Below are 25,750 nucleotides of genomic sequence, written 5' to 3' on the forward strand. Positions count from 1 at the left end.
ATGAGGGGAATCATATTTGCACTAGCGCTCACCCTTGTAGGTAAGCCTACATATCCCTTCATCTCTCTTTCCCAAAATTTCCTTAAGTTCAGTGGCAACAGCTGGATCTAGACTGAATGTTACTCATGTGGTTTTCCATCTCTTTTTGCAGGCAGCCAGAAGTTTGACATTGGTAAGTAGATTTCCTTCTATAACCTTCTTTTGGTGACTTTGTGATTTCGGTTTATTAGAACACGCTTGCAAGTATTGTGAAAACGGCTATTATTCCCCACAGACCCTGGATTCAGTAGCAGAAAGAGCCACTTGTACAGCTATGAAGGCTGGGTGTTGAATGGGCTTCAAGAAAAAAGTTTAGCCAAAGCCGGCGTGCGCTTGAGCAGCAAACTAGAGATCAGTGGGCTGTCAGAGAACACTTACCTCCTCAAGGTACTATGTCTTCTTCCAAACGTACCATGCAACAGTGAACTATAAATCCCAGCCATAACTGCATCCAGCTAATCTGGGTTTAGGAAAACTGTAGGAAACACAACTGGAGACTTAGCGCTGTGGATGTCAGAGAATGATCTGCAAACTACAGTTTCAGAAGTGATGAGTGATTTGGCATCCAGTCACTTACCAGCGTTTGTTGTGGAAATTGTTTGTAGCAGGTGTTCCTCAAGACTTTGTGTCAGAAAAAGAGGGCCAAAATCAGGGGTTCTGTTAGAAAATGGTTATTTCTAACTCAAGGCGCTCAAGCCTGCTCTGAGTTTAAGATTTGATTGTAGTCTCAACACGCATTTCCAACTTCTTTGGGAAGCCAGGACTTGGGTATGTAAAATCATTGACATGCAGGCAATTAATAGATGTAGACATAGAAAGTGATAAAAGCTAAGGATAAAAAGTGATAAGTGATGAAAGAAGGATTGAAAAATGAAAGGCATCAAAAAGGAGCATGTAGTAATATTTAGTGTTTGGATAATGCAGTAAAAGTTCTGTACGTGTGAAATCATGCCTCTGCCAACATCAACAGAGACAGGACCTGACCCATCTGAAATAAATGTTTCAGAAAAATACTTTTGTCTGTTTAATTTAGATACAAATCAGAGCTTCCTTTTTGGGCACTGAGTTCAGTGACAGAGCTCTTGCTGGTTGTAGTTGAGCTGTAGATCTTCTTTCATTGATGAGGGCAAGATGTCAAAATTATGGGCTATGGATTGCATTTCACACTATAGTCTTCACCCTGAAATTCTTATATGGCGTGCACCAGGCTGTGCCCTGAGACACCTAAACAGGCAGTAATTTTTGCCAAAGTTATTGCAATTGCTTCTGATTTACATTGTGTCTCAATATGGGGGGGAGGGGGGGAGGTTTGTAAATACATTGTTCATTATTAAAAAAAAAAGAAAAAAAAAGGGTTGATTCAAGCAATTTACAAATTTGAATCTGTTGTGGTTTCAGCCCAGCTGGTAACAGAATCAAATATAGGAACTAGTACAGTTAAAAAAATTTGGAAGGAGAGGAGTTAAAATGAAACATTTTAAAACTTTATCTTTTTTGCCATTTAGAATGATATAAACTTTTAAAGTGCTAAATTTCACCTAAAGCAGAACATTTATTTTAAGGCTGAAAAAATTGGGAGAATTTTATTTGAATTTTTAAAATTGCTTTTTGAATCAGCCTTTCTCCCTATAAAGTTAATGCAAGTAAAATGTTTAAAATGTCCCTGGAAGATAATAGCGATACGTTAACTGCTTCTGTAAGATAAAATAACACTGCTGAGCCCACAGGGTTTGTACTGGTTTTACAATAGTGTAAGCAAGACACAAAAGAATAAACTGCTGTATAAATTTCTAAGCCTACATTTGGAAGGAAAGAGTATATAACTAGTGATTATGTTAATTTCTTCCAATCTGTCTGCATATTTAAAACCAAAATGATTTTATTCACATAAGTATCTTTTCTTAATTTCCTCCCAGATCCGGTCTCCGCAATTCGAGGAATACAATGGCATCTGGCCCAGGGACTCATTTACTCGATCTTCCAAAATCACCCAAATGGTTTCTTCATGTTTTACCCGGCCCTTCAAGTTTGAATACAGTAGTGGACGGATTGGAAACATTTATGGCCCAGAAGACTGCCCCGATATGTGTGTTAACATAGTGAGAGGAATACTGAACATGATGCAGATAACCATTAAAAAGTCACAGAATGTGTATGAATTGCAAGAGGTTTGTTTTTTCTGTGCTAAACCTACTGTACCTAAAGGATGTGTTGTCTTTAGGTGCTCTTCCTTCAAGTTTCTGCTTTCAAATGTTCATTATCAAAAAAGACGATTTTCGTTCACACAGAAGAAAATGTGTGCGTGTATGTGTTGAAGGAATTATATGGGCTGGATTCCTATTAAGACATTTGTCTAAGACTTAACATGCAGTCCTCTGAAGAAAAAAGAATTATTAGCTGTGAATGTATTTGTTATATGGCTTCCCTGACACAGTTACTTGATCCATTTTATTTGTTCATTGTTGATCTTAATTAGTTGATTACTCTTTCATTTTAAACTCCATCCCCTGACTGAGTACTGTTGATGTGTCTATTTTTTAGTTCGATAGGATTCATTGTGTGTAGTGGTAACAGGTTTCAAAGCATAATTAAGACTGTTCAGTAGGTCCTTACCCTCATACTGCTCCTTCAGAATCTTCGTTCAGTAAAACTTCTTCTCAGGCAGTGAAATCCTGATGTAATTGGGAAATCTCATTATCTGTATTGATGTGCACAGGCTGGAATTGGAGGTGTTTGCCATACAAGGTATGTCATCCAGGAAGACAGGAAGAACAGCCGAGTCTCTGTTACCAAAACCGTAGACCAAAATAATTGCCAGGAAAAAGTGATGAAGAGTGTTGGAATGGCTTACATCTATCCTTGTCCTGTTGACATGATGGTACGTGAGATGTGAAAAGATCTTCCTAATTACAAGCATGGCCACTCTGTTCCCATTCACTCTTGGGGTCTCTCTGTCCTCCTCCAGAAAGGAAGGCTCATAAAAGGGACTGCGGCTTTCTCCTACAAACTGAAGCAGTCAGACAGCGGTACTCTCATCACCGAAGTGCTGTCACAGCAGGTATATCAGATCTCACCACTCAGTGAACCTACCGGTGTTGCTGTCATGGAAGCAAGGTAGGTGGGACATGGGTTTGCTTCCCAAAGTGAGAACGATTATAGATTCTGGCAGTCCCTTTCACTCCCAGTCAAAGCAAAGTGAGACTTGAGCTCCCCAGCAGTTGGGTAGAGCCCTGAGTACTCATAGTTGGGGATTCCACACTCCTAAAAATTCTGTGAACCATTCTTTTTTTGTACCCTGGTGAACTTGGCACTACAATTACATGGAAGAAAAGGAGAAAAGCTCTTTTGCTTGCTTATACTGCAAGAATGCAACTTTATTACTCTGTCCTGAAAAAGGGCTAATTTATAGTGTCAGGAGGAAGATGGTGCACATAGAAATAAGAACATCATTTACACTGACTTGGTAGCTCTCATTCAGGAGATGGTGGTTTAGCTCCTCCTCAGGAAAGATTTCATTGTAGATAGCTCTAAAACGATTTTGTTCCAATTGGAAGGCTTTATCCATTAGCAAATAGTAAGACTTTACTCTGATAAGAAAAGTGATTAAAGAGTAAAACTGATACCATCACCGTATCACTGAACCAACAAACAGCCAAGGCAGGTGGAGGAAGAGAGTTAATTCATTCCTCCTGTGACACCTGTCTCTTGACAGACAACAACTCACCTTGCTTGAAGTGAGAAGCGAACGGGGGAGCGCCCCGGACATTTCCATGCAGAGCTACGGAGGCCTTCGTTACCGCTTCCCATCAGTACTGCCACAGATGCCACTGCAGCTAATCAAGATGAAAAACCCCGAGCAACGGGTACAGTATTTTTAGGTCTTCAAATTGCTTTCCTAATAAAAAAATTAATAAAAGAGCAATGATCATAAATTCCAAAGGATTTAATTATGTATGCCCTCTCTCTCATGTTTTGTAACAGATAGTAGAAACACTGCAACACATAGTCCTGAATAACCAACAAGATTTCCACGATGATGTTCCGTACAGATTCTTGGAGCTTGTCCAGCTCTGCCGGATAGCAAGCGCTGATAGTCTTGAGTCCATCTGGAGACAATTTTCAGATAAACCCCGCTACAGGTATTTCATCCTACCAACTTACAAGAAACTTTTTCATTTTTGGAGAATTGAGATTTTTTTTTTAACCTGCTTGCAGGCGATGGCTGCTGAGTGCCGTTTCTGCGACAGGCACCACAGAAGCACTCAAATTCATTAAGACCAGAATTCGCAATGATGACCTTAGCTACATTCAGACTCTTCTAAGCATTTCTTTTGCTCTCCATTTACTGAAAGCTGATGAACACACTGTTTCAACAGCAGCAGTGAGTAAATCCATGTGAATCTCTCCTATCTGATAACAAAAGGAATGATAATTGATGACAATCTTTGATTATTAAGTACATTAGAGACTGGATTCTCCTCTCCTGTACACCAGTTTTGTGCAAATGTTGAATCATTTATTTCTTTTAGCATTACATATGTGGGAGGAGAGTTCAGTCCTGTGTCTTCGTTTTGCTACATGGATATAAAAGCCCTTCTCTCCTAACAGCTTCTGACAATAATTCTCACTTTAGCTTGCTGGGATCACATGTCATGCCTTCTACAGACAAAACCTTGTCCACTTCAGTCTCTTACTTCTGAAACAAATGGTGATTCACGGTTTATGTCATTTGAATAGCTCTTTTAATTGCAAACTATTCCTATGAACTGGAAAGTGCTGCAACTGAAAGTATTAATGTACACATCAATTAGTGTAAATAATTAATGTAAACATCAAATATTTTGATGCTATAATGAATCATTTATTCTGAACAGGATTTTTGCCATCTTTAGTCAATATTCTTCTTAAATAGGAAAAAAAGATATGATGTGAGAATGCATCATAAATAAAATTGAGTTGCACATTGTTCTAAGGATATTCTATTTACAGATTGATGTTTACCCATAATCTTTGTATATTCAGTGCTATGCTCAGTTGAGGAAAACCAAAATGGTGCTATGTAAACTTTTATATATTGAAACTAATTGGGAATTAAGCTCCTAAGTGAAGCTTGCAAAGAAAATGTTTACAAGCTGATTTAATTTGTTTGGATGTGAACAATAATAATTCTGAAATTGCTCCCCTCAAATAAGCTCTGATTATTTTCCTGCTCTGAAAGCTATGTGAAACACTGTATTAAATACCAAATTAATTTTTTTCCCCCTTCCCCCCTCCTCAGGATTTAGTGACCAGTTCTCGAATCCAGAAAAGTCCCATGCTTCAGCAAGTTGCCTACTTGGGATACAGTTCTGTGATCAATAGATACTGTTCTCAGATCTCAGCTTGTCCGAAAGAAGCTCTTCAGGTGGGTGGCTTTTTGTTAGGTTGTTCTTAATAGCTCAGTAATGTTAATTACATTAGCTTAATTCATTTAAGATACAGTATAAAAATGGTAATTGGACTTGCAAATACACATTTCATAGCTCCTTCAGAACAAAGGCAATGAATCATTTTATTAACGTAGATATCTGCTTCATCACTGAAAACACAGTTTTCACACCGTAAGGTAAAATCCTGAGAGAAGTCATCACTGAGTGATTTTACTAAACCCAGTTGCTTTATTGTGATAGGCTTTTCAGTGAGTAAGGGGAACACTGTGGACAATCTATACATTAGGAGGAGAAGACTGAACTGTGCTTTGTCTATAGCCCATCCATGACCTGGCAGATGAAGCAATCAGCAGGGGTCGTGAAGACAAAATGAAATTAGCTCTGAAGTGCATTGGCAACATGGGAGAACCAGCCAGCATCAAGCGCATCGTGAAGTTCCTTCCCATATCTTCATCCAGTGCTTCTGATATCCCCATCCACATTCAGATTGATGCCATAATGGCCTTGAGAAAAATAGCTTGGAAGGACCCCAAAACAGTAAGTAGGATCTGTCAGGGATTTCTTTACTTAGTGAATTAGAGAATATATACTGTACAGGTAATGAGTTGAATGGTATCATGTGTGTGGATTCAGCATGTTTAAAAAAAAAAGGATTATTTTTAAGAACAACACAATACAGTTTTATATTTCAGCTGATGTTTTCCGCTAAGCTGTAATAATTATTAGTCAGTAGGAAGCTTCCAGAAGGATACCAGCAGTATTTCTTTAGTCATCTGTCATAACCAATTAAGTCCTGTGCTAATTATATGTAGTGGAAATTTAGCCACCTAAAAGTCAGACATATACTTTAAACTGCCTCGATAATCAGGAGGAGAGAGAGACTCACTTTCTATTGACCTCCCAGACAAAATGTTGACATCACTCTGCCTCTTTTAGACCCTTCCCTTAAGATTGGATGAGTCACCTCTGACCTCCTGCTGAGGTTGCTGGAGTGGTAATCGTAGACAAGACTCCTGCCTTTCAGATGGTGTAGATATAGGAGCTATATGAAACATCATCCACTCAGACTGTCTTCGGAGAGCTGCTGAAGCTCTGCTTTTAAAAGTGGTCTAAAATAGTGAAACGTGCTCACTGAGTTAGTGGAGTTACTCCAAAGAATGAATCTTATTATCTACAGTTGTTTCTTCCAATGTTATTCACTGGTCTTTGAATGTCATTAATGCAAAAAGCTATGCTGATGTCCTTTTGATTGTGGTGGGTTGACCCGATACATTGATATATGGACATTTATTTCAGATTCAGTGCCAGCCCTTCTCCATGGGGCTGTTTCTCCATGGCTGCTTCATTTGTCTTAGTAAAATGATGTGGAACCATGCAGTAAAAAAGATCAGGAAACCTTTCTGCAGGCATAATGACCCCCTCTCACATACTTCTTGTGGGTTACGTGTGGATCCAGTCTGCGGAAAAAGTCTCCAGTATGGGTAATTCCAGACACTGTTTTTCCTCTGCAGGTGCAGGGATATCTCATCCAGATCCTTGCAGACCAGTCGCTTCCCCCCGAAGTGCGAATGATGGCTTGTGCTGTTATCTTTGAGACAAGGCCTGCCCTTCCCTTAATAACAACGATAGCTAATGTGGCAATGAAGGAGAGCAATTTGCAAGTGGCCAGTTTCGTGTATTCCCACATGAAGGCTTTGTCGAAGAGCAGATTGCCATACACGTACAACATGTAAGTAGAGACAGGAACAAAGTGGTCGATCGTCTGCAAGTAATAAGTTCTGTTACATTCTTGTTAGTCAGCACTGCATCTGCTGACAGACTGAATTCAGTTTATATTCTGATGGGGTGCAGCTTATTTCTGGGTATTATTACCTTTCTTATTTTGTTTAGATCTTCAGCTTGCAATATCGCCCTTAAGCTGCTGGCCCCCAAATTGGACAGACTGAGCTATCGGTATAGCAAGGTCATGCATTTTGGTGATTACTTTGGTGAGTAAAAGAGTTTCAGTGACCAGGAAACTTTCACTTCAGAAATCTATTCTTCAGAGACATTGAGTTCTTTGGAGAAATATGACATTCTGCCTTTCAATAAGAAATTGAATTAAATGTGACAGTCACATATTTAAAAGTGCATGAGTAGCCATTTATTAATTTGGGCCTAAACAGTTAAAATTTATGTAATGCTATATGTTAGAGTTGGCAATGGAAAAAGCTGCAGAAATATGATCTTGAATGATAAGCAGAATGGTTAGAGAAAAGCTGTGTCTTTTGTTTACTTCTGCCATAGATAACTACAAAGTTGGTGCTGCAGGAGATGTCTTTGTTATGAACAGCCCAGGAACGATGTTCCCATCGGCAATAATTTCCAAGCTGATGGCATATTCTGCAGGGTCAGTGGCTGATTTGGTGGAGGTAAATATTTACCTAAATCAATAACAAAGCAAATTAAAATTAAAATTGACCACAAAGTTTTGTCTCTGTAAGTACGTTTCAGACTGCTCCTTTGCACGCTGTTTTGGTAGGTTGGTGTCCGCGTGGAAGGCCTCACAGACATCATCATGAAACGCAACATCCCGTTTGCTGAATATCCCACATACAAAAAGATAAAGGAGATTGGAAAAGCTGTAGGTATTTTCAGTAATGCAACGTGTGGATTATGTGAAGGAATATTTAGTGGGGCTTCTTGTGCTAGTTAAGCCCTGTCTCAGAAGGTAAACTACCCGCCTAGCGGTCAGCTCGAGTATTTCTGTGAAAGAGAGATGTGCAGGGGACATCACTCCTGCGACAGGTCGCGATAGCTTCTGCAAATTCTGGCGCTGGCCCTGCCTCCTCCTCCCCCTCAGGTATGGCTGCAGGAGGAGTGGGGAGGAGGGCATTGCACCAGGTGTCTGCCTCGTGCCTGGCAGGCTTCCTCCTCCCTCCCTTCCTCTACCTCACTTAGTTTACAAGTCTCGTCTTCAAGAGAAAAGGTGATTCGTTGCTGTGCTTTCAGACCGGGTTTAGGGGTACTAATGGCCCAGAGCCTCTGTGTCAATGTTACTGCGTGAGAATACAGAGCACGGGGCAGGAGGCTCTTCGTGGGCACCTCAGTGACAGGGCGTAAGTCTGAATTAGTGACACTGAGCTATTTACAAAGCAGCAAGGAAACGCGAGCAGCAATGGAAGGCTGCAGCTTGGTCAGTGATGGGTTTGATCACCTTGCTGAATTACCATTTGTAAAGTGTTGCATTAAGGAACTTTGCTTGTTTCTTTATCTGTTCCCTAGCTGCTGGGATGGAAGGAGCTGCCAACAGAAACCCCCCTGATATCAGCCTACCTGAAAATATTTGGCCAAGAGCTGGCCTATGTCAACATCAATAAGGAAGTCCTGCATCAGGCTGTGAAGGTACCAGGGACCCCTAATTTTCTTTGCAAGATTTGACACCGTTGTACTTTTATATCTAAACCTCTCGGACCTCTGTTTTACTGCAGACTGTGCTAGAACCTGCCGACAGGAACACAGTGATGAAGAGAATCGTCAGCCAAATCCGCAACGGCATCGCAGGACAATGGACGCAGCCAGTGTGGCTGGGAGAGCTGCGATACATCGTTCCTACCTGCACGGGTCTGCCGCTGGAGTACGGGTCATACACGACCGCTCTGGCACGTGCGGCAGTCAACGGTGGGTTGGGGTGTACGAGATCAGGTGGGCGAGCTCTGAGCAGGCGGGGAGAGGGACAGGCTAAGAGGGGCTGGAGAACGAAGGGCAAAACCAGGAAGTTAGAAAAAGAACTTATTTTTGTAGTGGAGGGGAGGGGGTGAAGGTGTTTGGAGAGAAGCTGGACACAGCTGATTTCTGCCTCATCTTTGAATGGATTGAAGACAGAGAAATTGAGGTGAGAATCTGGGAAACCAGAGAGAGAAAGTCACACCATTCAAGGCCAGAAAAAACAAGAGCTGCATGGGGAGCTGACACAGACATGGGCAGAAGGGGATGGCTCCTGAGAGATGCACAGACAAGCTAAGCAGGATTCAGTGGTGATTTAAACAGAGAAGAAAACACAAGACAATCCGAAGATGACTACCAGTAACGTTAGAGAAGGCAGGTAGAGAAGAGCACTTGTGAAAAGAGACAGAGAGCTCTGTTTTAAAAGAATAAATGTGCAAGTACGAACACTTATCAAGAAGTCAGTTCAGTGATCATACTGTTTGTTGTGCAGCAGACTTTTAATTTAGGCAAAAGTGACCCTTCCTTCTGCTGATACCACATAAGGAACGAAGGGAGAAGTACATGTACTTGTGCTCTTTATAGAAGTCTCGCATGTGCCCACTCTTCACTGCTCTTGGTTTTTGGTTTGTTAGTTTGATTTAATAAGATCTTTGAACCTGTTCCTAGTTTTGTGGGTGTTTTAATTTTTTTTTTTTTTTTTTAAGTGACATCCTTGTAGCCAAGTTGGGGAGGTATGGATTGGGTGGATGGGCTATGAAGTGAGTGAAGGCTGTCTGGGCTGCTGATCTCCAAGAGTAGTCAACAGATGAAAGTCTAATTGGTGGCTTGTTATGAGCAACATTCCTCCGTTGTTAGCACTTGTGCATGGTCTCTTTTAACAATCTGAAGTTTGGAAAAGAAGGCACCCTCAGCAAACCTGTGTCAGTGATGACATTGAATTGGTGGGAGCAGTCACTGCACTGGGGGGTCAGGCTGCCGCCCCAGGGGACCCTGACAGCCTGGAGGGCATGGCCTGACAGAAGTGCGATGAAATTTGACAAAGGCAAGGCAAAGTCCCTCACCTGGGATGGAGTAACCCATCCAATGTATAAGCTGTACATCACCCAGACAAAAAGCATCTTTGCAGAAAAGGGCCAGGGAGGCCTGGAGGATAAGCTGGTACAGTGAATCAGCAGTGTGCTCTTGTGGTGATGAAGGCCAACTGCATCCTTGGCTGCAACAGCAAGAGCAGAGCTAACATGAAAATGATTTTCCCCCTCTATTTAGCACACTTGAGGCTGCATCTGGAGTACAACGTCTAGTTTGGGGTCCACAGTACAAGAAAGATGTTCACACTTGATGTGAGGAAAGATTGGAGAGCAGGGTTTGTTTAGCCTGGTTGCCCACCATTTACTCTGTCTTCTGGCTCCTTGTATTTCTGAAATTTTAATGTTATACTAACTAACAAGCTTTCAGCTTGGGTTAGGTCTTTATTTTCTTACTATATTTTTATTTCAATTTTCAATATATTGCATCAGAACCTTTGCCTACAGAACAAGCTTTCTATATATTTTCAGTATTTTTCAGACTTGTGAAAGATCTCATGTACCCCAAAGTCTGTCTTGTTTTCCAGCCATATTTGTATTAACAAAAATATTACTTCTTCCTGAAAACTGTGTCTTGCTTAAATTCAAATCCTTTCTTTCACTTTTACCTTGTTTAAATGTTGTTTTGTTGTTTGCAGTTGATGGAAAGATGACCCCCCCTTTAACTGGAGATTTTAGACCTTCCCAGTTGCTTGAATCCACCATGCGGATTCGGTCTGACATAAACCCAGGGTATGGCAGGTTTCTAAGGCTTTTTACATATGATGGAGGTTTTTTATGAAAAGGCAGAACCACCTGTTAAAAAAGAGCACCTTTCTTACATCTGACCACTTCACTCTGTTTCAGTTTATACATATATACAGTCGCAACAATGGGTGTCAACACAGAATACTTTCAACATGCTGTTGAAATTCAAGGCAAGGTCCTGACAAGAGCGCCAATGAAGTTTGATGCCAAGATAGACATGAAAGTGAAAAATATTAAGATTGAAACAAATCCATGCCATGAGGAAACTGAGATAGTGGTTGGAAGGTATGGTAGCATTATTTCAGAATATTTCCTGTTGCTGAAACCTTAAAGTTCACCATTCACTGAACTCCTACAGAGGTTTCTAGGTAGGCAGAGTGACTTTTCAGTGTGTAGCAGAACTTTTGGGATAAAGAGCAAGGAAGAGAAACAGGGGAGTTAAAAGTCACAAGACACCTAAATTATTCAGATTTTTATTTTAATTTGTTTATTATTTTGTGGTTTTAATTTTTATTTGTTTATTATTTTATTGCCTTTTAGGGGTTTTAATTTTTATTTTTAAATGAATGCCTTTCATGTTTTGGAAATTTGTTTAAATTTATCCAGATTTTGAAAACTTCCTGTGATATAAGGAACTGATGTTTGTCATGAACTCGTTAATAATGTTTATACATATAGTTGCATATACAAACCCTATGTTCAAACAACATGTCTCTGTGCTGGCACATGATACTGATAGGGATGTATTATTTCATTTAATTCAAAGACAAGGAGTTGGAATAATTCACCATCTTTTGTGCATATCTCAACAGACATAAGGCTTTTGCTGTATCAAGAAATTTAGGAGAACTAGGTGTTGAAAAGAGGACTTCAATTCTCCCAGAAGACGCTTCATCAGATATTGTGGAAGAACCTTTCAAGCCATCAGAGAGAGCTTCCAGTGAAGGTTCCACAATGGTAACCTATTCCTTTTTGCTTATACAGTAATATTTACCCTTTCCGTGATGCACATGTCTGCAGTTTTACTCTTGCCTATGATATGCTCCCAGTGGTATTCATGTACTCATCTCCAATGCAGCAAGGAGCTGACAGCATGCCAAGGAGGCATGCCTATAGCTCTCAAGAGGATCTTCGCTATGGCACAGGAAGAAAAACTCATAAACGAGACATTTGTGTCAAACTGCATCATCTTGGTTGTCAGCTCTGCTTTTCCAGAAGATCACAAGATGCCAGTTTCCTAAAAAATACATATTTGCACAGATTAATTGGAGAACATGAAGCTAAAATAGTCTTGATACCAGGTACAATACTGAGCACAAGCCTTGTCATCTTAGGTTTGTCGGTGCTATTTGAAGCAGTATAACCTTCTAATACGTGCAACTGGTGTGTAGTTCAAACAGATGCTGATATTGACAAAATTCAGCTGGAGATTCAGGCAGGATCCAGAGCAGCTTCGAAAATAATTCATGTGGTAAACTCAGAGTCTGAGGAAGAGGATGAGTCATCTCGATATGAGGACATTCAAGCTAAACTGAAGAAGATTCTAGGCATTGAAAATGTGTTCAAGGTAAGAGACTTTGAGCATGGGAGGGAGGAATATTCTCCCATAAATGAAGCCAAGAATTTGAAGTTCAGTGTGGAAAGCTGGCATGGAAAAGCAAGGATGGGGCTAGTTTGAAAGGTGCCAGTGCCACATCTGGAGGGATTGACCCTACGGGGTGCATCCAGCTGGGACTGGTCCTCCATGCTGGGCTAGATTTCAGCTAGGCGGAGTGGATCTAAGGGAGTTCCGCAGCTTCTGCGGTGAGTGAGGAGGCAAGTTGCTGTTCCCTTGAAAGGCTTATATGAGCAGCTTGTCTGACACCCAGAGAAGTTTTACTTTGTAAATACAGAACCAGATGTATCCCCTCTCTTGCACTTCTCTTTGAACTGTTTTTGCAGGTTGCAAATAAAACGCGACACCGGAAGAAGCAACCTTCTAAGAAGGGAAATGCTATGCTAACAGAGCTTGGGACAGACCCCAAAGCAAAAAATCCCTCCAGCTCATCTTCTGCCTCCTCAACTGCCTCTTCTTCCTCATCATCTGCTGCTTCTCCTGATCGTAAAAAGGCCGTGGATGAAGATGAGAAAGATCAAGTAAAGCAAGCAAGAAACAAAGATGCAAGAAGCAAGAGCAGCAGCCCTAGCAGTAGTGGCATCAGCAGCAAGAGCAGTAGCAGTAGCAGCAGCAGCAAGAGCAGTAGCAGCAGCAGCAGCAAGAGCAGTAGCAGCAGCAGCCGCAAGAGCAGTAGCAGCAGCAGCAGCAAGAGCAGCAGCAGTAGCAGCAGCAAGAGCAGCAGCAGTAGCAGCAGCAGCAGCAGTAGCAGCAGCAAAGGTAGCAGTAGTAGTAGTAGTAGGAGCAGTAGCAGCAGCAGTAGCAGTAGCAGCAGCAAAGGTAGCAGTAGTAGTAGTAGTAGGAGCAGTAGCAGCAGCAGTAGGAAGTCATTTAGTCACCATAGCCATGGGCATCACTCAAGTCATCTGAATGACAGCAGTAGCAGCAGCAGTAGCAGCAGCAGCAAGTCATTGAGTCACCATAGCCATGGGCATCATTCAGGACATCTGGAAGGTGGCAGCAGCAGCAGCAGCAGCTATTCCAAAATATGGGTAACTGTCACTAAGTTTACTGATGCTGCTAATGTTCATGAATCACATTCCTGATGGCAGCCGGATTTGCATCATAAATCATTAAATTATGAGTTAACACAGTAAATTTTAGCAACATAAAATTGCAAAATTTATTCTGCAAACACACCTGCAATCATTGGCTCAGATGTCTACTTCAAAGCATCTCAAAAGTTTCCACAAGTGCGTTGAAACTTTTGTTATAGGCAGGGAACCATTTTTTGCCAATTTACTACTTTCTCTCAATATATATTGCACGTTTCTGTCTTAATTTTGCAGCAGGAACAAAAAGACTTCAAATCTTGCATTATGTGCTTGTGACAAAGCATACAGAACTATGTATGAATGATAATTGGTAAAATTCTTACTTAATTCCCAGTGCTCAGATTTCAATGTAACTGCAGCATTTCTTTTCTTCTGAGACTTTTCATCTTCTTGTTTTTATCATTTTCAAAGGGACATCATGAGATTTATCAGTATCGCTTTAGATCAGCGCATAGACAAGAGGTGAGTTTTTATTTCCTCAGTAAATTAAGTATGGAATCTGTCATGAGTCAAATGGAAACCTTAAAGGCAACTTGTTGTCTTTGTTAAGGGAAATTACAGTACTGATAACATTTAGAAGACAAAATCAACAGTGGTGGTTCTTCTGAGATGCATAAAGACTGAGATCTATGTTCTCCTTTGTGTTGCACTCATGATGCCATTTGCGGCTCTGCAAAGTACACGCAAAGCTCTACCGAAGCAGTGGGGATGCACACTTTGGAGGAGCAAAGATCCTACCATCAAGAGGTTGGGGCATTTGACCGGCTTTGATCACTTGGTTTCTTGGGTTGGAATCACTGTTGATACAAACCGGGATAGCAATGTTGACAAATGTGGGAGGATACCTTATTTGATGGTACTTCAGTTCAGCAGAAGATTCTTACTAGGGCATGAGCCAGCCAGGAGGAGTGTACTTGATATTAGTGTTCCTGAAAAAGTAAAAAGTTCAGCTGTGTGTGTCCGTTCAGTTGATCCTCTCTATTCAGTTGGTCCATTCAGTGTGTCCTCCAGTTGATCAGGCCCTTCCAGAAGTAAAATGAAGCAGTTCTGATCTTTTATGTTGAATTAAGAGGCTGGTTCAGTTTGACTTGCTCTGGTCCATTGTTTTTTTCACACAGGGAATTCTCATCTGGACATGTTCCTTATTTGTCTCTTCTGAGGGGTCAGATATATTTGGGTAAACAACATTTTTCAGAGCTAGATCACATGGACTAAGCAGGACAAAGCATATTGCAAGTCAATGAGCTGCTCAGGGTTGGAATGCAAGTTTACCAATACGAAGTGCCGTGACAGAGAGTATTCTGCAGCACTGCCTAGTACAATTTCTTCAAGGATGCTTTTAAGTTACCCTCTTGAGCATAATGTGTTTTCTTTTTGCAGTTCCCAAAAAGGAAACCCTCAGGTGACCCACTTAGCAGCACCTACTCTTCTACCAGATCCAGTCGTGCCTCATCTCGAGCTGCTTCCTGGGTTAGTTGCATCATTTTTAGGGGTTTTTGACAGCTTGGAAGAATGGCAGAGTGGCTGTGACCTTGCAGTAATTGTACAGCTAGGGTAATGGGAAGAGAGAAATACCAACCTCTCAAGTCTCAGGTATCAATCAAGAGTGAGACACGCACCATAGTTCCCACACACACTTTCCTCTGCAGTGAGGTGAGGATCGTTGTTACTTGCACCGTGACCCTTCCTTCATGGGAATCCCATCCAACAGATGCCTGCAGAGACTGATCTTGTGACCTCTGCAACCAGGAGGGACGTTGAGGTGCTGCAGTGCCAGCGCAAGGATGTTGGTGGTGGAGGCCAAGGCAAAGGGGAGCCTCAGCAGAAGGCATGCTCCAGAGGTGACGTAGGGCACCTTGGCTCCTCACCACCACCCAGTCTGATGCGTGCAGGCTTGCTCTCTGGGGCAAGCGATGAAGTGAAGTCTAACGATGGAGTGAAGGGATTGCAGGTCGTAGCATACTTAAGGCCCTGCTGTTGAGAGGGGGGGTGGTTCCTGATGTTGAAGACAATGTCCTGGATTATATTTTGTGCTAGGGTGCTGTGCAGACACAAAACCCGCCTGCCCCACAGAACTCACAGGTGAAGTGTGAGGTGAAAGCCAGCAGACCAACCAGAGAGAGAAACAGGAGGACATTAACTGGGGGATGTTATTGTTGTGAGAATGAGTGATGAATATAACTGACAGCTGATGTTGTTAGTCAAATTGAACCGCTCCCTGTCATTCACAGGCAAATATATGGGTATTAACAATGAAGCCCAAATCATATAGTCATTACTGTATCCTAATGATGTGAATATATCCACAGTATCAGCTGTAGCTCAGGAAATGGCACAAGTTTTTGGCTCATGTAAAATACAGTGATAAAATCCATCTGTGCATGCAGAGGCACATGCACATTAAAGACACACGCATGAGAGTTTATAGGCCTGTATATACGTGTGGTACATATGCTGGTATATATTTGCAGTTCAGTTGCTTACTTTTCATTTATCCATCTAGATCTTGCATCTAAAATGTTGCATGGTAACTCTTTTTTAATTATATTCTCTGCATACTTTCTCCCCCTTCTTCTTAGCCTAAGTTTTTGGGAGATATTAAAACACCAGTATTAGCTGTTTTTCTTCATGGCATTCGTAATGATAAGAAGATAGGAGGCCTCCAGCTCGTGGTATATGCTGATATTGACTCCATCAGGCCCCGGATGCAGGTGTTTGTGTCAAACCTCACCGATTCAAGCAAGTGGAAGCTCTGTGCTGATGCTTCAGTCCTTAATGCTCACAAGGCAGCGGTAAGGCTCAAAAATAGTTATATACAGCTGTATGCATCACAGGAAAACCATGTTCCATGCATTTAAAAATGGACCATTTATCTCTCCTTTATAGGCATACCTGAAATGGGGCCAGAATTGCCAGGACTACAAGATTTCAACTGAGCTGGTAACTGGGCGGTTTGCTGCCCACCCTGCTGTACAAGTGAAACTGGAGTGGCCTAAAGTTCCTTCAAGTGTCAGATCCATAGCAGAATGGTGAGGTTTTAGTCTTTAGTGCCACTTGTTCATGATATGGGTCAGCTGGGCAAAATCAGCATCCACCCATGAGATCTAGTGGTTAAAGTACCAGCTATTATTTTATTCTCTGATTTATCTGAGTACTGCCTTCAGATAAAAGCTGAGTGGGAGATCATAGCCATCCTATTGTAATGTATAGTAATTCCTTATACTGGACATAATTACTGAAAACTGAGGAACAGATCCTTCCTTTCACTGAACACTTGATCAGTAAAGCAGAGCGTGCTCATGGGGACCTAACCAATGATCCTGAAGACTCTATGCTACTTACACACAGACGTGAGACAACCTGATTGGGATGTGTACTGCTTTTTCTCCTCTATTTCACCAGATCTTTCTGATTTGAATTTTTGAAGGTTTTACAAGTTTGTCCCTGGGGCTGCATTTATGCTGGGGTTCTCCGAAAAAACAGACAAGAATCCTTCTCGACAAGCCAGGATGATCGTGGCTCTAACTTCTCCAAGGACATGTGATGTTGTTATCAAGCTTCCTGATGTAATTATGAAATATTATTATCGATCTCCTATTTTTTCCTAGTAGAAAGTAAGACTGTTGCATTTTAATTACAGTTGGACAATTCTGAGAAAGAAAAATTAAGTAAGCATCAGTTTGGGTGCAAATGATAACAACAACTTTTGTTTATTTTCAACCTTCCTATATTACATCCAAGAATATTTATCGAGTGATTTTGTTCATGGAAAAAGAGAGTGCCATGGGTACTCATAATGACGTGTGTTTCCATCTGTAGTAGCTCCCTAAGTGTTCACCTAACTACCTTTGAAGGGGACTAATTCATTCTCTCCCAAATAATATCTGAATGGTGACCCACACCATGAGCAAAAACTGTAAGCAGACGCAAAAAGCTCATGGACAGTGAGTCAGATCAGTTGTGTCCACATGAAGTCTGTGTCAACCAAAGTAGAAGAAATTGAAGTCTAATTCCAAATAGGAGAAAAAGCTGACCTCAGCTGTTTGCTGTGAATATCTGGCACAAGTGTATTTTGAGTGTGCTTTTGAATTCCTTTTCAGATGATCTTCTATGAAAAAGCCATGAGGCTTCCCCTGTCACTCCCTGTAGGTCCGAGGATACCAGCTTCAGAGCTGCAGCCTCCCATCTGGAATGTCTTTGCTGAAGCCCCTTCTGCAGTGCTCGAGAATTTGAAAGGTCAGAGTCTAATCAGGCTCAGAAGTATGACATCCTCAGTCTCCCAAATTACTTGAGTACCTTCTGATTTTTTCTGGGATTATTTGCCTCCAGTTAATTAGGAAATGTGCTGTAATAATGCGAGGGTGGTTCAACTGGGAGATAATATTGTGCATATAGTAAAGAAATCATCAGCATTTCAGGGATCAAGATACCAATTATCTGAATTGATAACATTTAAACTTTCTGGCAATTATATTTTGTTAGATAGAGGAGTATATTTTCCATGCCTTTTTTTAGAATTTATGGGTGCTTAGTAGCCAACAGCCACACAAAAATGTCACCTAGTAGAAAAAAATATAAAGCTAAACTAATATAGCACTAAAAATAAAATATGCCATTTAATGACTTTCTTTTATGGAAGAGCAAACACTCACTGGCATTTTATTTAACCAGCTCACTGCTCAGTTTCCCACAACAAGATCACAACCTTTAACGAAGTTCAGTTTAACTACACAATGCCAGCAAACTGCTACCACATCTTGGCTCAGGATTGCAGCTCTGACCTTAAGTTCCTGGTGATGATGAGGAAGGCTGAAGAAGCTATGAACCTGAAAGCAATCAACATCAAGCTTGGCAGTCAGTAAGTAACTCCTGCCAGATGCTGGGAGTGTGACGGACTACACTGACCACATTTAACATGAGAGGAGCTTAGATCTGAGCTTTACTGCAATGGTTAGCAGCCCATGGGATTTCAGCATTTCCCTCATTTACTTTCCATGCATATTGAATGTGATGCTGATGATGGTATCCTGCATCTTAGGTGACAAGAATACCCTTGATGTAATTTAAGTAGCTGAAATGAGCTTATGCTGTGACCAGTGATATTTAGCGAGCAGGAAAACGCCTTTGTCGCTGTATGCATGTGAACCTGATACAAACAGGGTATGAACGCTCTTCTCCTTAACAGGGAAATTGATATGCGTCCTGTGAAAGGGCAGGTGAAACTGCTGGTAGATGGGGTTGAAAGCCCCACGACGAATGTTTCATACATATCTACTGGTAAGTGATGCAGCATCAGTTGTTTCATTTTCACATATGTGTTAGGAGAAAAAAAGACAAAAAAAGCTATCAAAGAGATTCCATCAGTTTGTATCCAATAAATATTTCTACCTTTGGTTGTAAGTTTCTATTTAAGAACATGTATTTTACTCACTTGCATAGGAACATTTAGAAAGACTGATTAGAGTGTGAAGCTCTTGAAGTGGCTAAACTAAGCAAGATATAACTGATATGAAGGTCCCTCCTTTTCATACATTACTGCAGCTCCTGCTGGAGTTCCAAATTTGAGAAGTGTTTCAGTTATACTGAAAAATCTTGCTTGATTAAAACTTTCCGAATTAGAGTTTTCTGAAATTCACCACACTTGTGTACCAATGTTTTTCCTGATTTGAGTTGTAGGTATAAATCTGGTTAGCATTCTGAAACCTGCTAGGAATAAATATGGAGAACTGGTAAAATAGCCTGCTTGCTTCTCTCAAAGCAGGAACAGTTTTTTTTCTGTGAAAGGTGCAGCAGGACCTTGTTTCATTCTGTGCTATGCAGTCAGGGGCTATATACAAGGCAGGTATTTCCTGACTGTAGAGCTGTAGTATGTGAATCAGGCTAAATCTTGCTGAAACTGGGTTAGCACCTGTCAGTGCTGAGCTCTGTCCTATTTCTTACGTACCTGGCAAGTGATAATTGTGCTGGAAATGGCTTCAGTGACAGTGTTCTTTTTCTTTCCTTACCGCAATAGTGTACTCAGGGTCTTGTATATCTGCACAACTATACAGATACTATAGACAGCTCTGTAATAATTTCTAAAAATAAATATGAATATGTTAATAACCCAAAGAAAAATGAATAAATCTGTGATCATTAAAATTGTTTTCCAACTTTTTACAAACACCTATTTTCTATATATACACATTTCTACATTGTTTTGCTGTATGTTCTTTTTCTTGAACAGAACAATTGAGGAATATCAAGGAAAAGAACATTTTAGAAACATTACAGTTGCTTTTTTCTTTCTTAAAGAAGCTAGGTCGGGTCTGTTTTGGTTTTGGTTTTGCTTTGTTTTATTTTGTTTTCTTCTAGGTGTTCCTCTGTGGATCCACAGTGAAAAGCAAGGGCTTGTACTTGTTGCTCCAGCCTATGGCATTGATAAATTGTACTTTGATGGATACACATTCAGGGTATCATTCTTCCTCTTCATAAGCTTGAGTGTTGAGAAATTTCCATAGGATTCCCTTAAGTTTGTATGTATGAGTGCAAGAGAATATATTGGCAAAGCCAAATGTGTGCAGGACCCAAAAAACCCCAAAGGGAAGATGACACTACAGGATTGCACAGTCCTGCTATTTATTTCTGAGGGGGAGAAGTGAGAATCTTTCACCAACAAAAATACCTTATTCTTGCAGTACAGGTATGTGTTGGGAAATGGGCCCGTAAGCGTACACACACTGAGCCAGCAGTGCATTTGCAAGAAAAATGAGTTTTCAGCTCCTGTCCACTGTTCTTACAGCTGTATAATTCTTCAAATCAGCAAAAATGCAGCCATTCTTTTAATATGAATGAATGCTTTAAAGGCTACACTAATGTGAAATGGGAATGTAAGAAATCATACAAACCATACTGTATCTATCACCTATACTATGAAAACATCCATCAGAAAAAAGCTTCAGCATATTAACAGTCTAGACTACTAATAACATACTAGACTAGCACAGAGGGTTTTAAAGGCTGTAACAGTTAAAGATGCTGCAGCACGACAGGAGTTTGGCATCTGACTGTCAGACCCTTTTGTATTTTTACTAAAGAGATTTTAAACATTTGTGCATTAACTTATACTGGAAGGGACCTGCATAGCAAAAATCTGCTCCATAGGTATTACTTTTTTAAACTTGAAATGGTTTTGACTTTTTTTCTCAAAGATTCAAGTTGCTTTATGGATGGCAGGGAAAATGTGTGGAATATGTGGAAAATATGACGCAGAATGTGAACAGGAATACCGGATGCCCAACGGATATCTAGCTAAAGATGCAGTGAGCTTTGGGCATTCTTGGATTTTGGAAGAAAAGCCTTGCACAGGAGGTATGCAAGCTCTAATAAATTTAACATAATATTACTGCAGTTTAGAAAATGTAGAATCTGTTTAGAAAATTTAAAATCTGTAAACATTTTGGAAATAAAAAGTATTTTAAAAGGATACATTATTAACTTACATATTAAGTATTAAAATTATGTGCCAGCTTAGAAAGAAATAAGAAATTACAAGTTAAACTAACAAGCCAAAATACACAAGTCAGATGAAATTAAATAACCAAGTTGAAACAAAATCTTTGTTTCAGTTTTGAAGTGTTTTAGAAAAAGATCAGAAAAAAATGTAAGAGGATAAATTCACACGGAATGCTTTGATATAAGCACAACAGTATTTTCCAGACATCAGTTTCCAGCATTTGACCCATCAAAAAATCAGATGGGGATTAGTAGTTATTACCACGGCTGACCACCTGTTTTTTGAACCAGTGCAACCTGTCAAGCAAAGCATTCAAGTGTATGAGCAGTTCCAGGGACTTAATTACATGGTTGAAATTAAAAGCTGTATTTTAAGTGTTCCAGTAGATTAGGATCTTATGGTGTGCTGATGCTCTCAGCTGAGGTTATGATGCAACAGCATACCACAGTGCTGCGAGGAGAACAGGCATGTTGCCTTTGTAAAGAAGACTTGTCCTGGTGGGAAGGACTTCCTTGGTCCCTGGAGATGACTTCTACATGTTTAGCTGTGCATTAACTGTTATTCTTCTATGTCTTTGTCAAGAATACTGGGCATCAAACTTGCTTTAGAGGGATGCGGAGTCCACATGCATGTGCACAAATAATATTCCCACGGTTGGTAGTTACCACATATTGTGGTTCCATTTAACATATGACGGAAATGGCTGGAATTTTAGAGAATAAAGCTTATAGTCAGGAATAAATTGTGGTCGATTTAGCTTCTCACATACTTCTAACTGCTAGTCGTGGGAATCCAAAATGAGATCAATATTACTGGCTGGCAGCAATGACTTTTGGTCTCTCTCTACAGCAATTCTGTGTCTGAATGACAGTGGTAATAGTGTAATTCTTCAGTGATTATTTTTATTTGGTCAGAAATCCCCCCTTTATTTCCACTGCTGAGTATTCAACACTTTCAAATGTGGTTTTGCAGCTATTCAGTAAGCCAGTTTACTTCGAAAAATGTTTATTAGAAAGTACATCAGACTATGTTTCTACATGCTAACCTAGAAATATACCAGTTGCATTTGAAATTAACTTTCAGTAGCTCTATATCTGATAAGTTGATTTGAAAAGCTTATCAGTCAGTGACGCTGCTTCACTTATGGTGAAAATATAGTTTTCATAGAGGAAAGTTGTTTGCAAATTGGCAGTGTTGGCACATGGGTCCTTCAGGGGGGATCTTAAGCTTTTGAATGTAAGAACATAAACTATCACCAATTATTATGTTACAGCCTGCAAACTGCGACGCTCATTTGTGAAGCTTGAGAAGACAGTTCAGCTTGTGGGTGTAGAGTCCAAGTGCTATTCTACAGAGCCCGTCCTGCGCTGTATGAAAGGATGCTCTGCCACCAAGACTACTCCAGTCACTGTTGGTTTCCACTGTCTCCCAGCTGGTAAGTCAACAGAAATCCTACTGAATAGGAGCTGCACAAAAGTCTAAATAAATGGTGCCTTGACTCAGTTACCCACTTGAAACGTTTGAATAATCTAACATCCACAGGTAGGGATGGACTTACTGTGGTATTGACCAAAGATGTTTCCCTGTTTTCATTAATATGTAAAACCTCCTTTAGTGAGAGAGATGGTTTTCTGTCATAATTTTACTATGGTTTTCATTATACCAGAATTTAAAAACTAAACTGAACTTCCCTTCATGGTGCTTTGAGCTAAAAAGGTAAGGGCAGGGTAACAGCACAGTCAACATTGTGATTCAACTGAAAAACTGTATTGCAGCCTGTGAGGACTCAGCCATATCTGATCGTGTGCAGCAGAGATCCTTGCCTTGTATTTTTTATATATAGCTGCCTTTGGGCGTGATCCAATTTCACCAAGCTGATTTAGGCAATAGAAGGGCAGGCGTGGATGAGATTCCTGCACACAGATGCAGTGATATAGGAGGATATATTTTTTATAGGTATATTGTAGATAATAAGAGATCATAAAAGGTAGATATAGATTATATAGATGATAGGTTCATGTCTGTTTTCCAAGTTTGTTTTTCCTTTAAGACCGTAATATCCTTTCCTAAATGTATTATTAATAAAATTCTACATGGAAGTAGATAGAACTGGCTTATTAATTAAATGAGTTTCCTGGAACATCTCTGCATGACTTAGACAAACATAAATATGTAAGCCAGTGAGGAGAAGCCAAGCCCACTGTAATTAATGACTGGTGCATGGTAAGTGCTGTACCTTGCAGAACTGCTTCAGAAGTATACTGTTTACTTTTCATTTCTTGTTCCCCATCAGATTCGGCTACCAGCCTGACGGACAAACAGACTAAGTTCGACCAGAAGTCAGAGGATATACAGGACACTGTTGATGCACACATAGCATGTTCTTGTGAGAACGAAGACTGCAGTGCATGAAGCTGTACATTGCAGCACAGGAGAAAACAGAAACACTTTAATATTTTTATGTTGTAGTGTAAGAAAACTCATCTTAGGGAATAATAGAGATACTAAATGAAGTGTTTAAGGACGTGTGGAATCTTCCCAAGTAATTTAAAGTATTAAACTTTATTATTGTAGAAACTGGTACGATTGCCCTTAAATATCTGATTTCGTAATAAATCCACGCATGGAAAAAATTATGAAGGCTTCCTAATTTCACTGGTTATGGAAAGAAGAGGTCTCTGTTGCTTCTCCTCACCCCCCATTTCGTAGACTTCTTGAGTCTGTGACCATCTTCTGTGCACCAGACACGTGTCCATGTCAGGCCCCATCGGGGATATGGGTTGGGTAGCTGTGGTACCAGGCTCCTGCTTGTTTCCCCTGGTGCCTTCTTCCCTGGTGCTGGGATCGTGTGCACCCGGAGCAGGAACCGCTCACCTCTGTGTGATGCAGCACCCTCTGCAGCAGCAACGCAGCCGTGGTGCTCTGCAATAACCACACGACATGCCAGTGCTGCCATAGGGAGCAGCAAGATCAGGGAATAAGCCTGAATCTCATGCCAGTGGACAAGGCTGCTCTGAGGGAGTCAAGAACATGTTATGTTCCTGATGCACCACATGCAGAAGCTAGTGCGAATCAGGGTCTTTGAACAGGACGCGGTGGAGTTAACCAAGTATACTGCCTGCCACAGGGTCCGAAGCAGAGCCAGACCTTTGCACTGTGGGTGAGATGCCCCAGCCTCTGTGCCCAGCGTGAGCCCTCGCTGTGGCCACCATCAGCAGGTGGGCTCTGCCTCCTGCCAAGTGCTGCGGGTCTGCGTGGGCACGGTGAGGGACGTGCTCGTCTGCTGTGAGCTCTGGAGCCCAAAGGATTCCAGTGCATCCGGAAGATGTTTTCTGCTTACCACTAAGGCCGTGCTTGCAGGCTGAGTATGCATGCTGGGTGAATTTGTTTCTCAGAGAATAGCCTAAGGAGATGGTGTAGACATAACCATCGATGTCAAGGAGATTGTTGGCAGCTTAAGCCATCGGGAGTTTTGCACAAATTTCAGTAGAAATGCTATTGTATTTTCTTAAGTTTATCTGACTTAATTCATCAGCATTCTCCCAATTAACACACACACACGTCCAACCATTTTTATTACTGACTGAACACATATTCATTTTTTATATTGAAGTTTCTCAATGCAAAGCAGAATGTGATCCTACTGAATTGTTAAAAATTTAGATCTTCAGTAAATTAATTAAAAGAGAAGCAAGTTATTTGGTTCTTAAAATCAGTAGAAACCAATGAAGAAAAATGGCACTTACCTATGACCATGCGGGGTGGAGAGGTAATCACTGGCTAGTTTTTGGAAACACTTGAGAACATTCTGTAAAAATTGTGTTGTTTTGCTTTCCCCAGCAGCTTTGGTACCTTCCATGGATGCACGTATGTGAGGTTTTTTATTGTTCGTGTGTAAGTTCCATAGTTTGGAAAGGTAATGTCCTTAGTACCAAAGGGAATATGTTTGAAAGACAGGCGTGAATATACAGTTTTATATAGAGTTTAAATGCTGTCATGGTACCTTGTGCTGCAAAGTGGTGGGGAGCTGACAGCAGGCCGTGTTTGGGCACTACCGGGCAGCAGCAGCAAAGCAGTGAGCTGGTGGGTTTGCTGCTTGCCTGAAGTCACACGGAGCAGTGATGGGAAGCGCAGCCTTCCTGGGGAACCCCTGAGGCTGAAGCTGGGGCTTGGCATGACCCCCAGAGCTGGGCCCCACGGGGGGCTCTGGCATGAGCTCCCAGCTCCGGTGGGGCCAGCCCACGGGGCTCCTTTCTGCCCAGCCTGCCGAGCGGGAACACGGTTTTGGGGGGACTCTCGTCTTCCAACCCCCGTGCCCAGGTGGGAGGGGTGCGATAAGCTCAGCAGTAACACCCCGGCAGGAGACCTGCGGGTGAGCATCACCCGACCACCGCGGCAGCCGGAGCACCCGTGGGACCGCGGGGGGACATGGGCTGTGGGTGACCACCCCGTGAAGGGCTGCGAAGGGCCTCAGCCAGCCTCTGCCCCTCTCCCCTGTTGCTGTGGAGGGAGCTGAGCACAGCTGGAAGGAAACGCTG

At 41.3% G+C, this 25,750-nt stretch overlaps 1 protein-coding gene across 1 annotated transcript; it reads left to right on the plus strand.

The window, feature by feature from the left end:
* On the plus strand, positions 1–23,737 carry LOC142035482 (vitellogenin-2-like). Its single transcript, XM_075037577.1, has 35 exons — positions 1–40; positions 152–172; positions 275–426; positions 1,956–2,207; positions 2,756–2,917; positions 3,005–3,153; positions 3,752–3,902; positions 4,021–4,178; positions 4,255–4,420; positions 5,318–5,443; positions 5,787–6,005; positions 6,980–7,197; positions 7,359–7,456; positions 7,755–7,879; positions 7,990–8,091; positions 8,733–8,852; positions 8,939–9,128; positions 10,900–10,993; positions 11,108–11,293; positions 11,821–11,965; positions 12,087–12,309; positions 12,400–12,575; positions 12,950–13,654; positions 14,129–14,179; positions 15,098–15,187; positions 16,297–16,509; positions 16,604–16,746; positions 17,145–17,283; positions 17,818–17,953; positions 18,389–18,575; positions 18,903–18,994; positions 20,072–20,169; positions 20,908–21,067; positions 22,486–22,647; positions 23,506–23,737. The coding sequence occupies exons 1-35, from the start codon at positions 1–3 to the stop codon at positions 23,622–23,624; spliced, it is 5,568 nt and encodes a 1,855-aa protein (XP_074893678.1). The 3' UTR covers positions 23,625–23,737.
* Positions 23,738–25,750: the final 2,013 nt, after the last annotated feature.

The sequence above is a fragment of the Buteo buteo genome, chromosome 10, assembly GCF_964188355.1.
Source record: "Buteo buteo chromosome 10, bButBut1.hap1.1, whole genome shotgun sequence".
Taxonomy (NCBI): domain Eukaryota; kingdom Metazoa; phylum Chordata; class Aves; order Accipitriformes; family Accipitridae; genus Buteo; species Buteo buteo.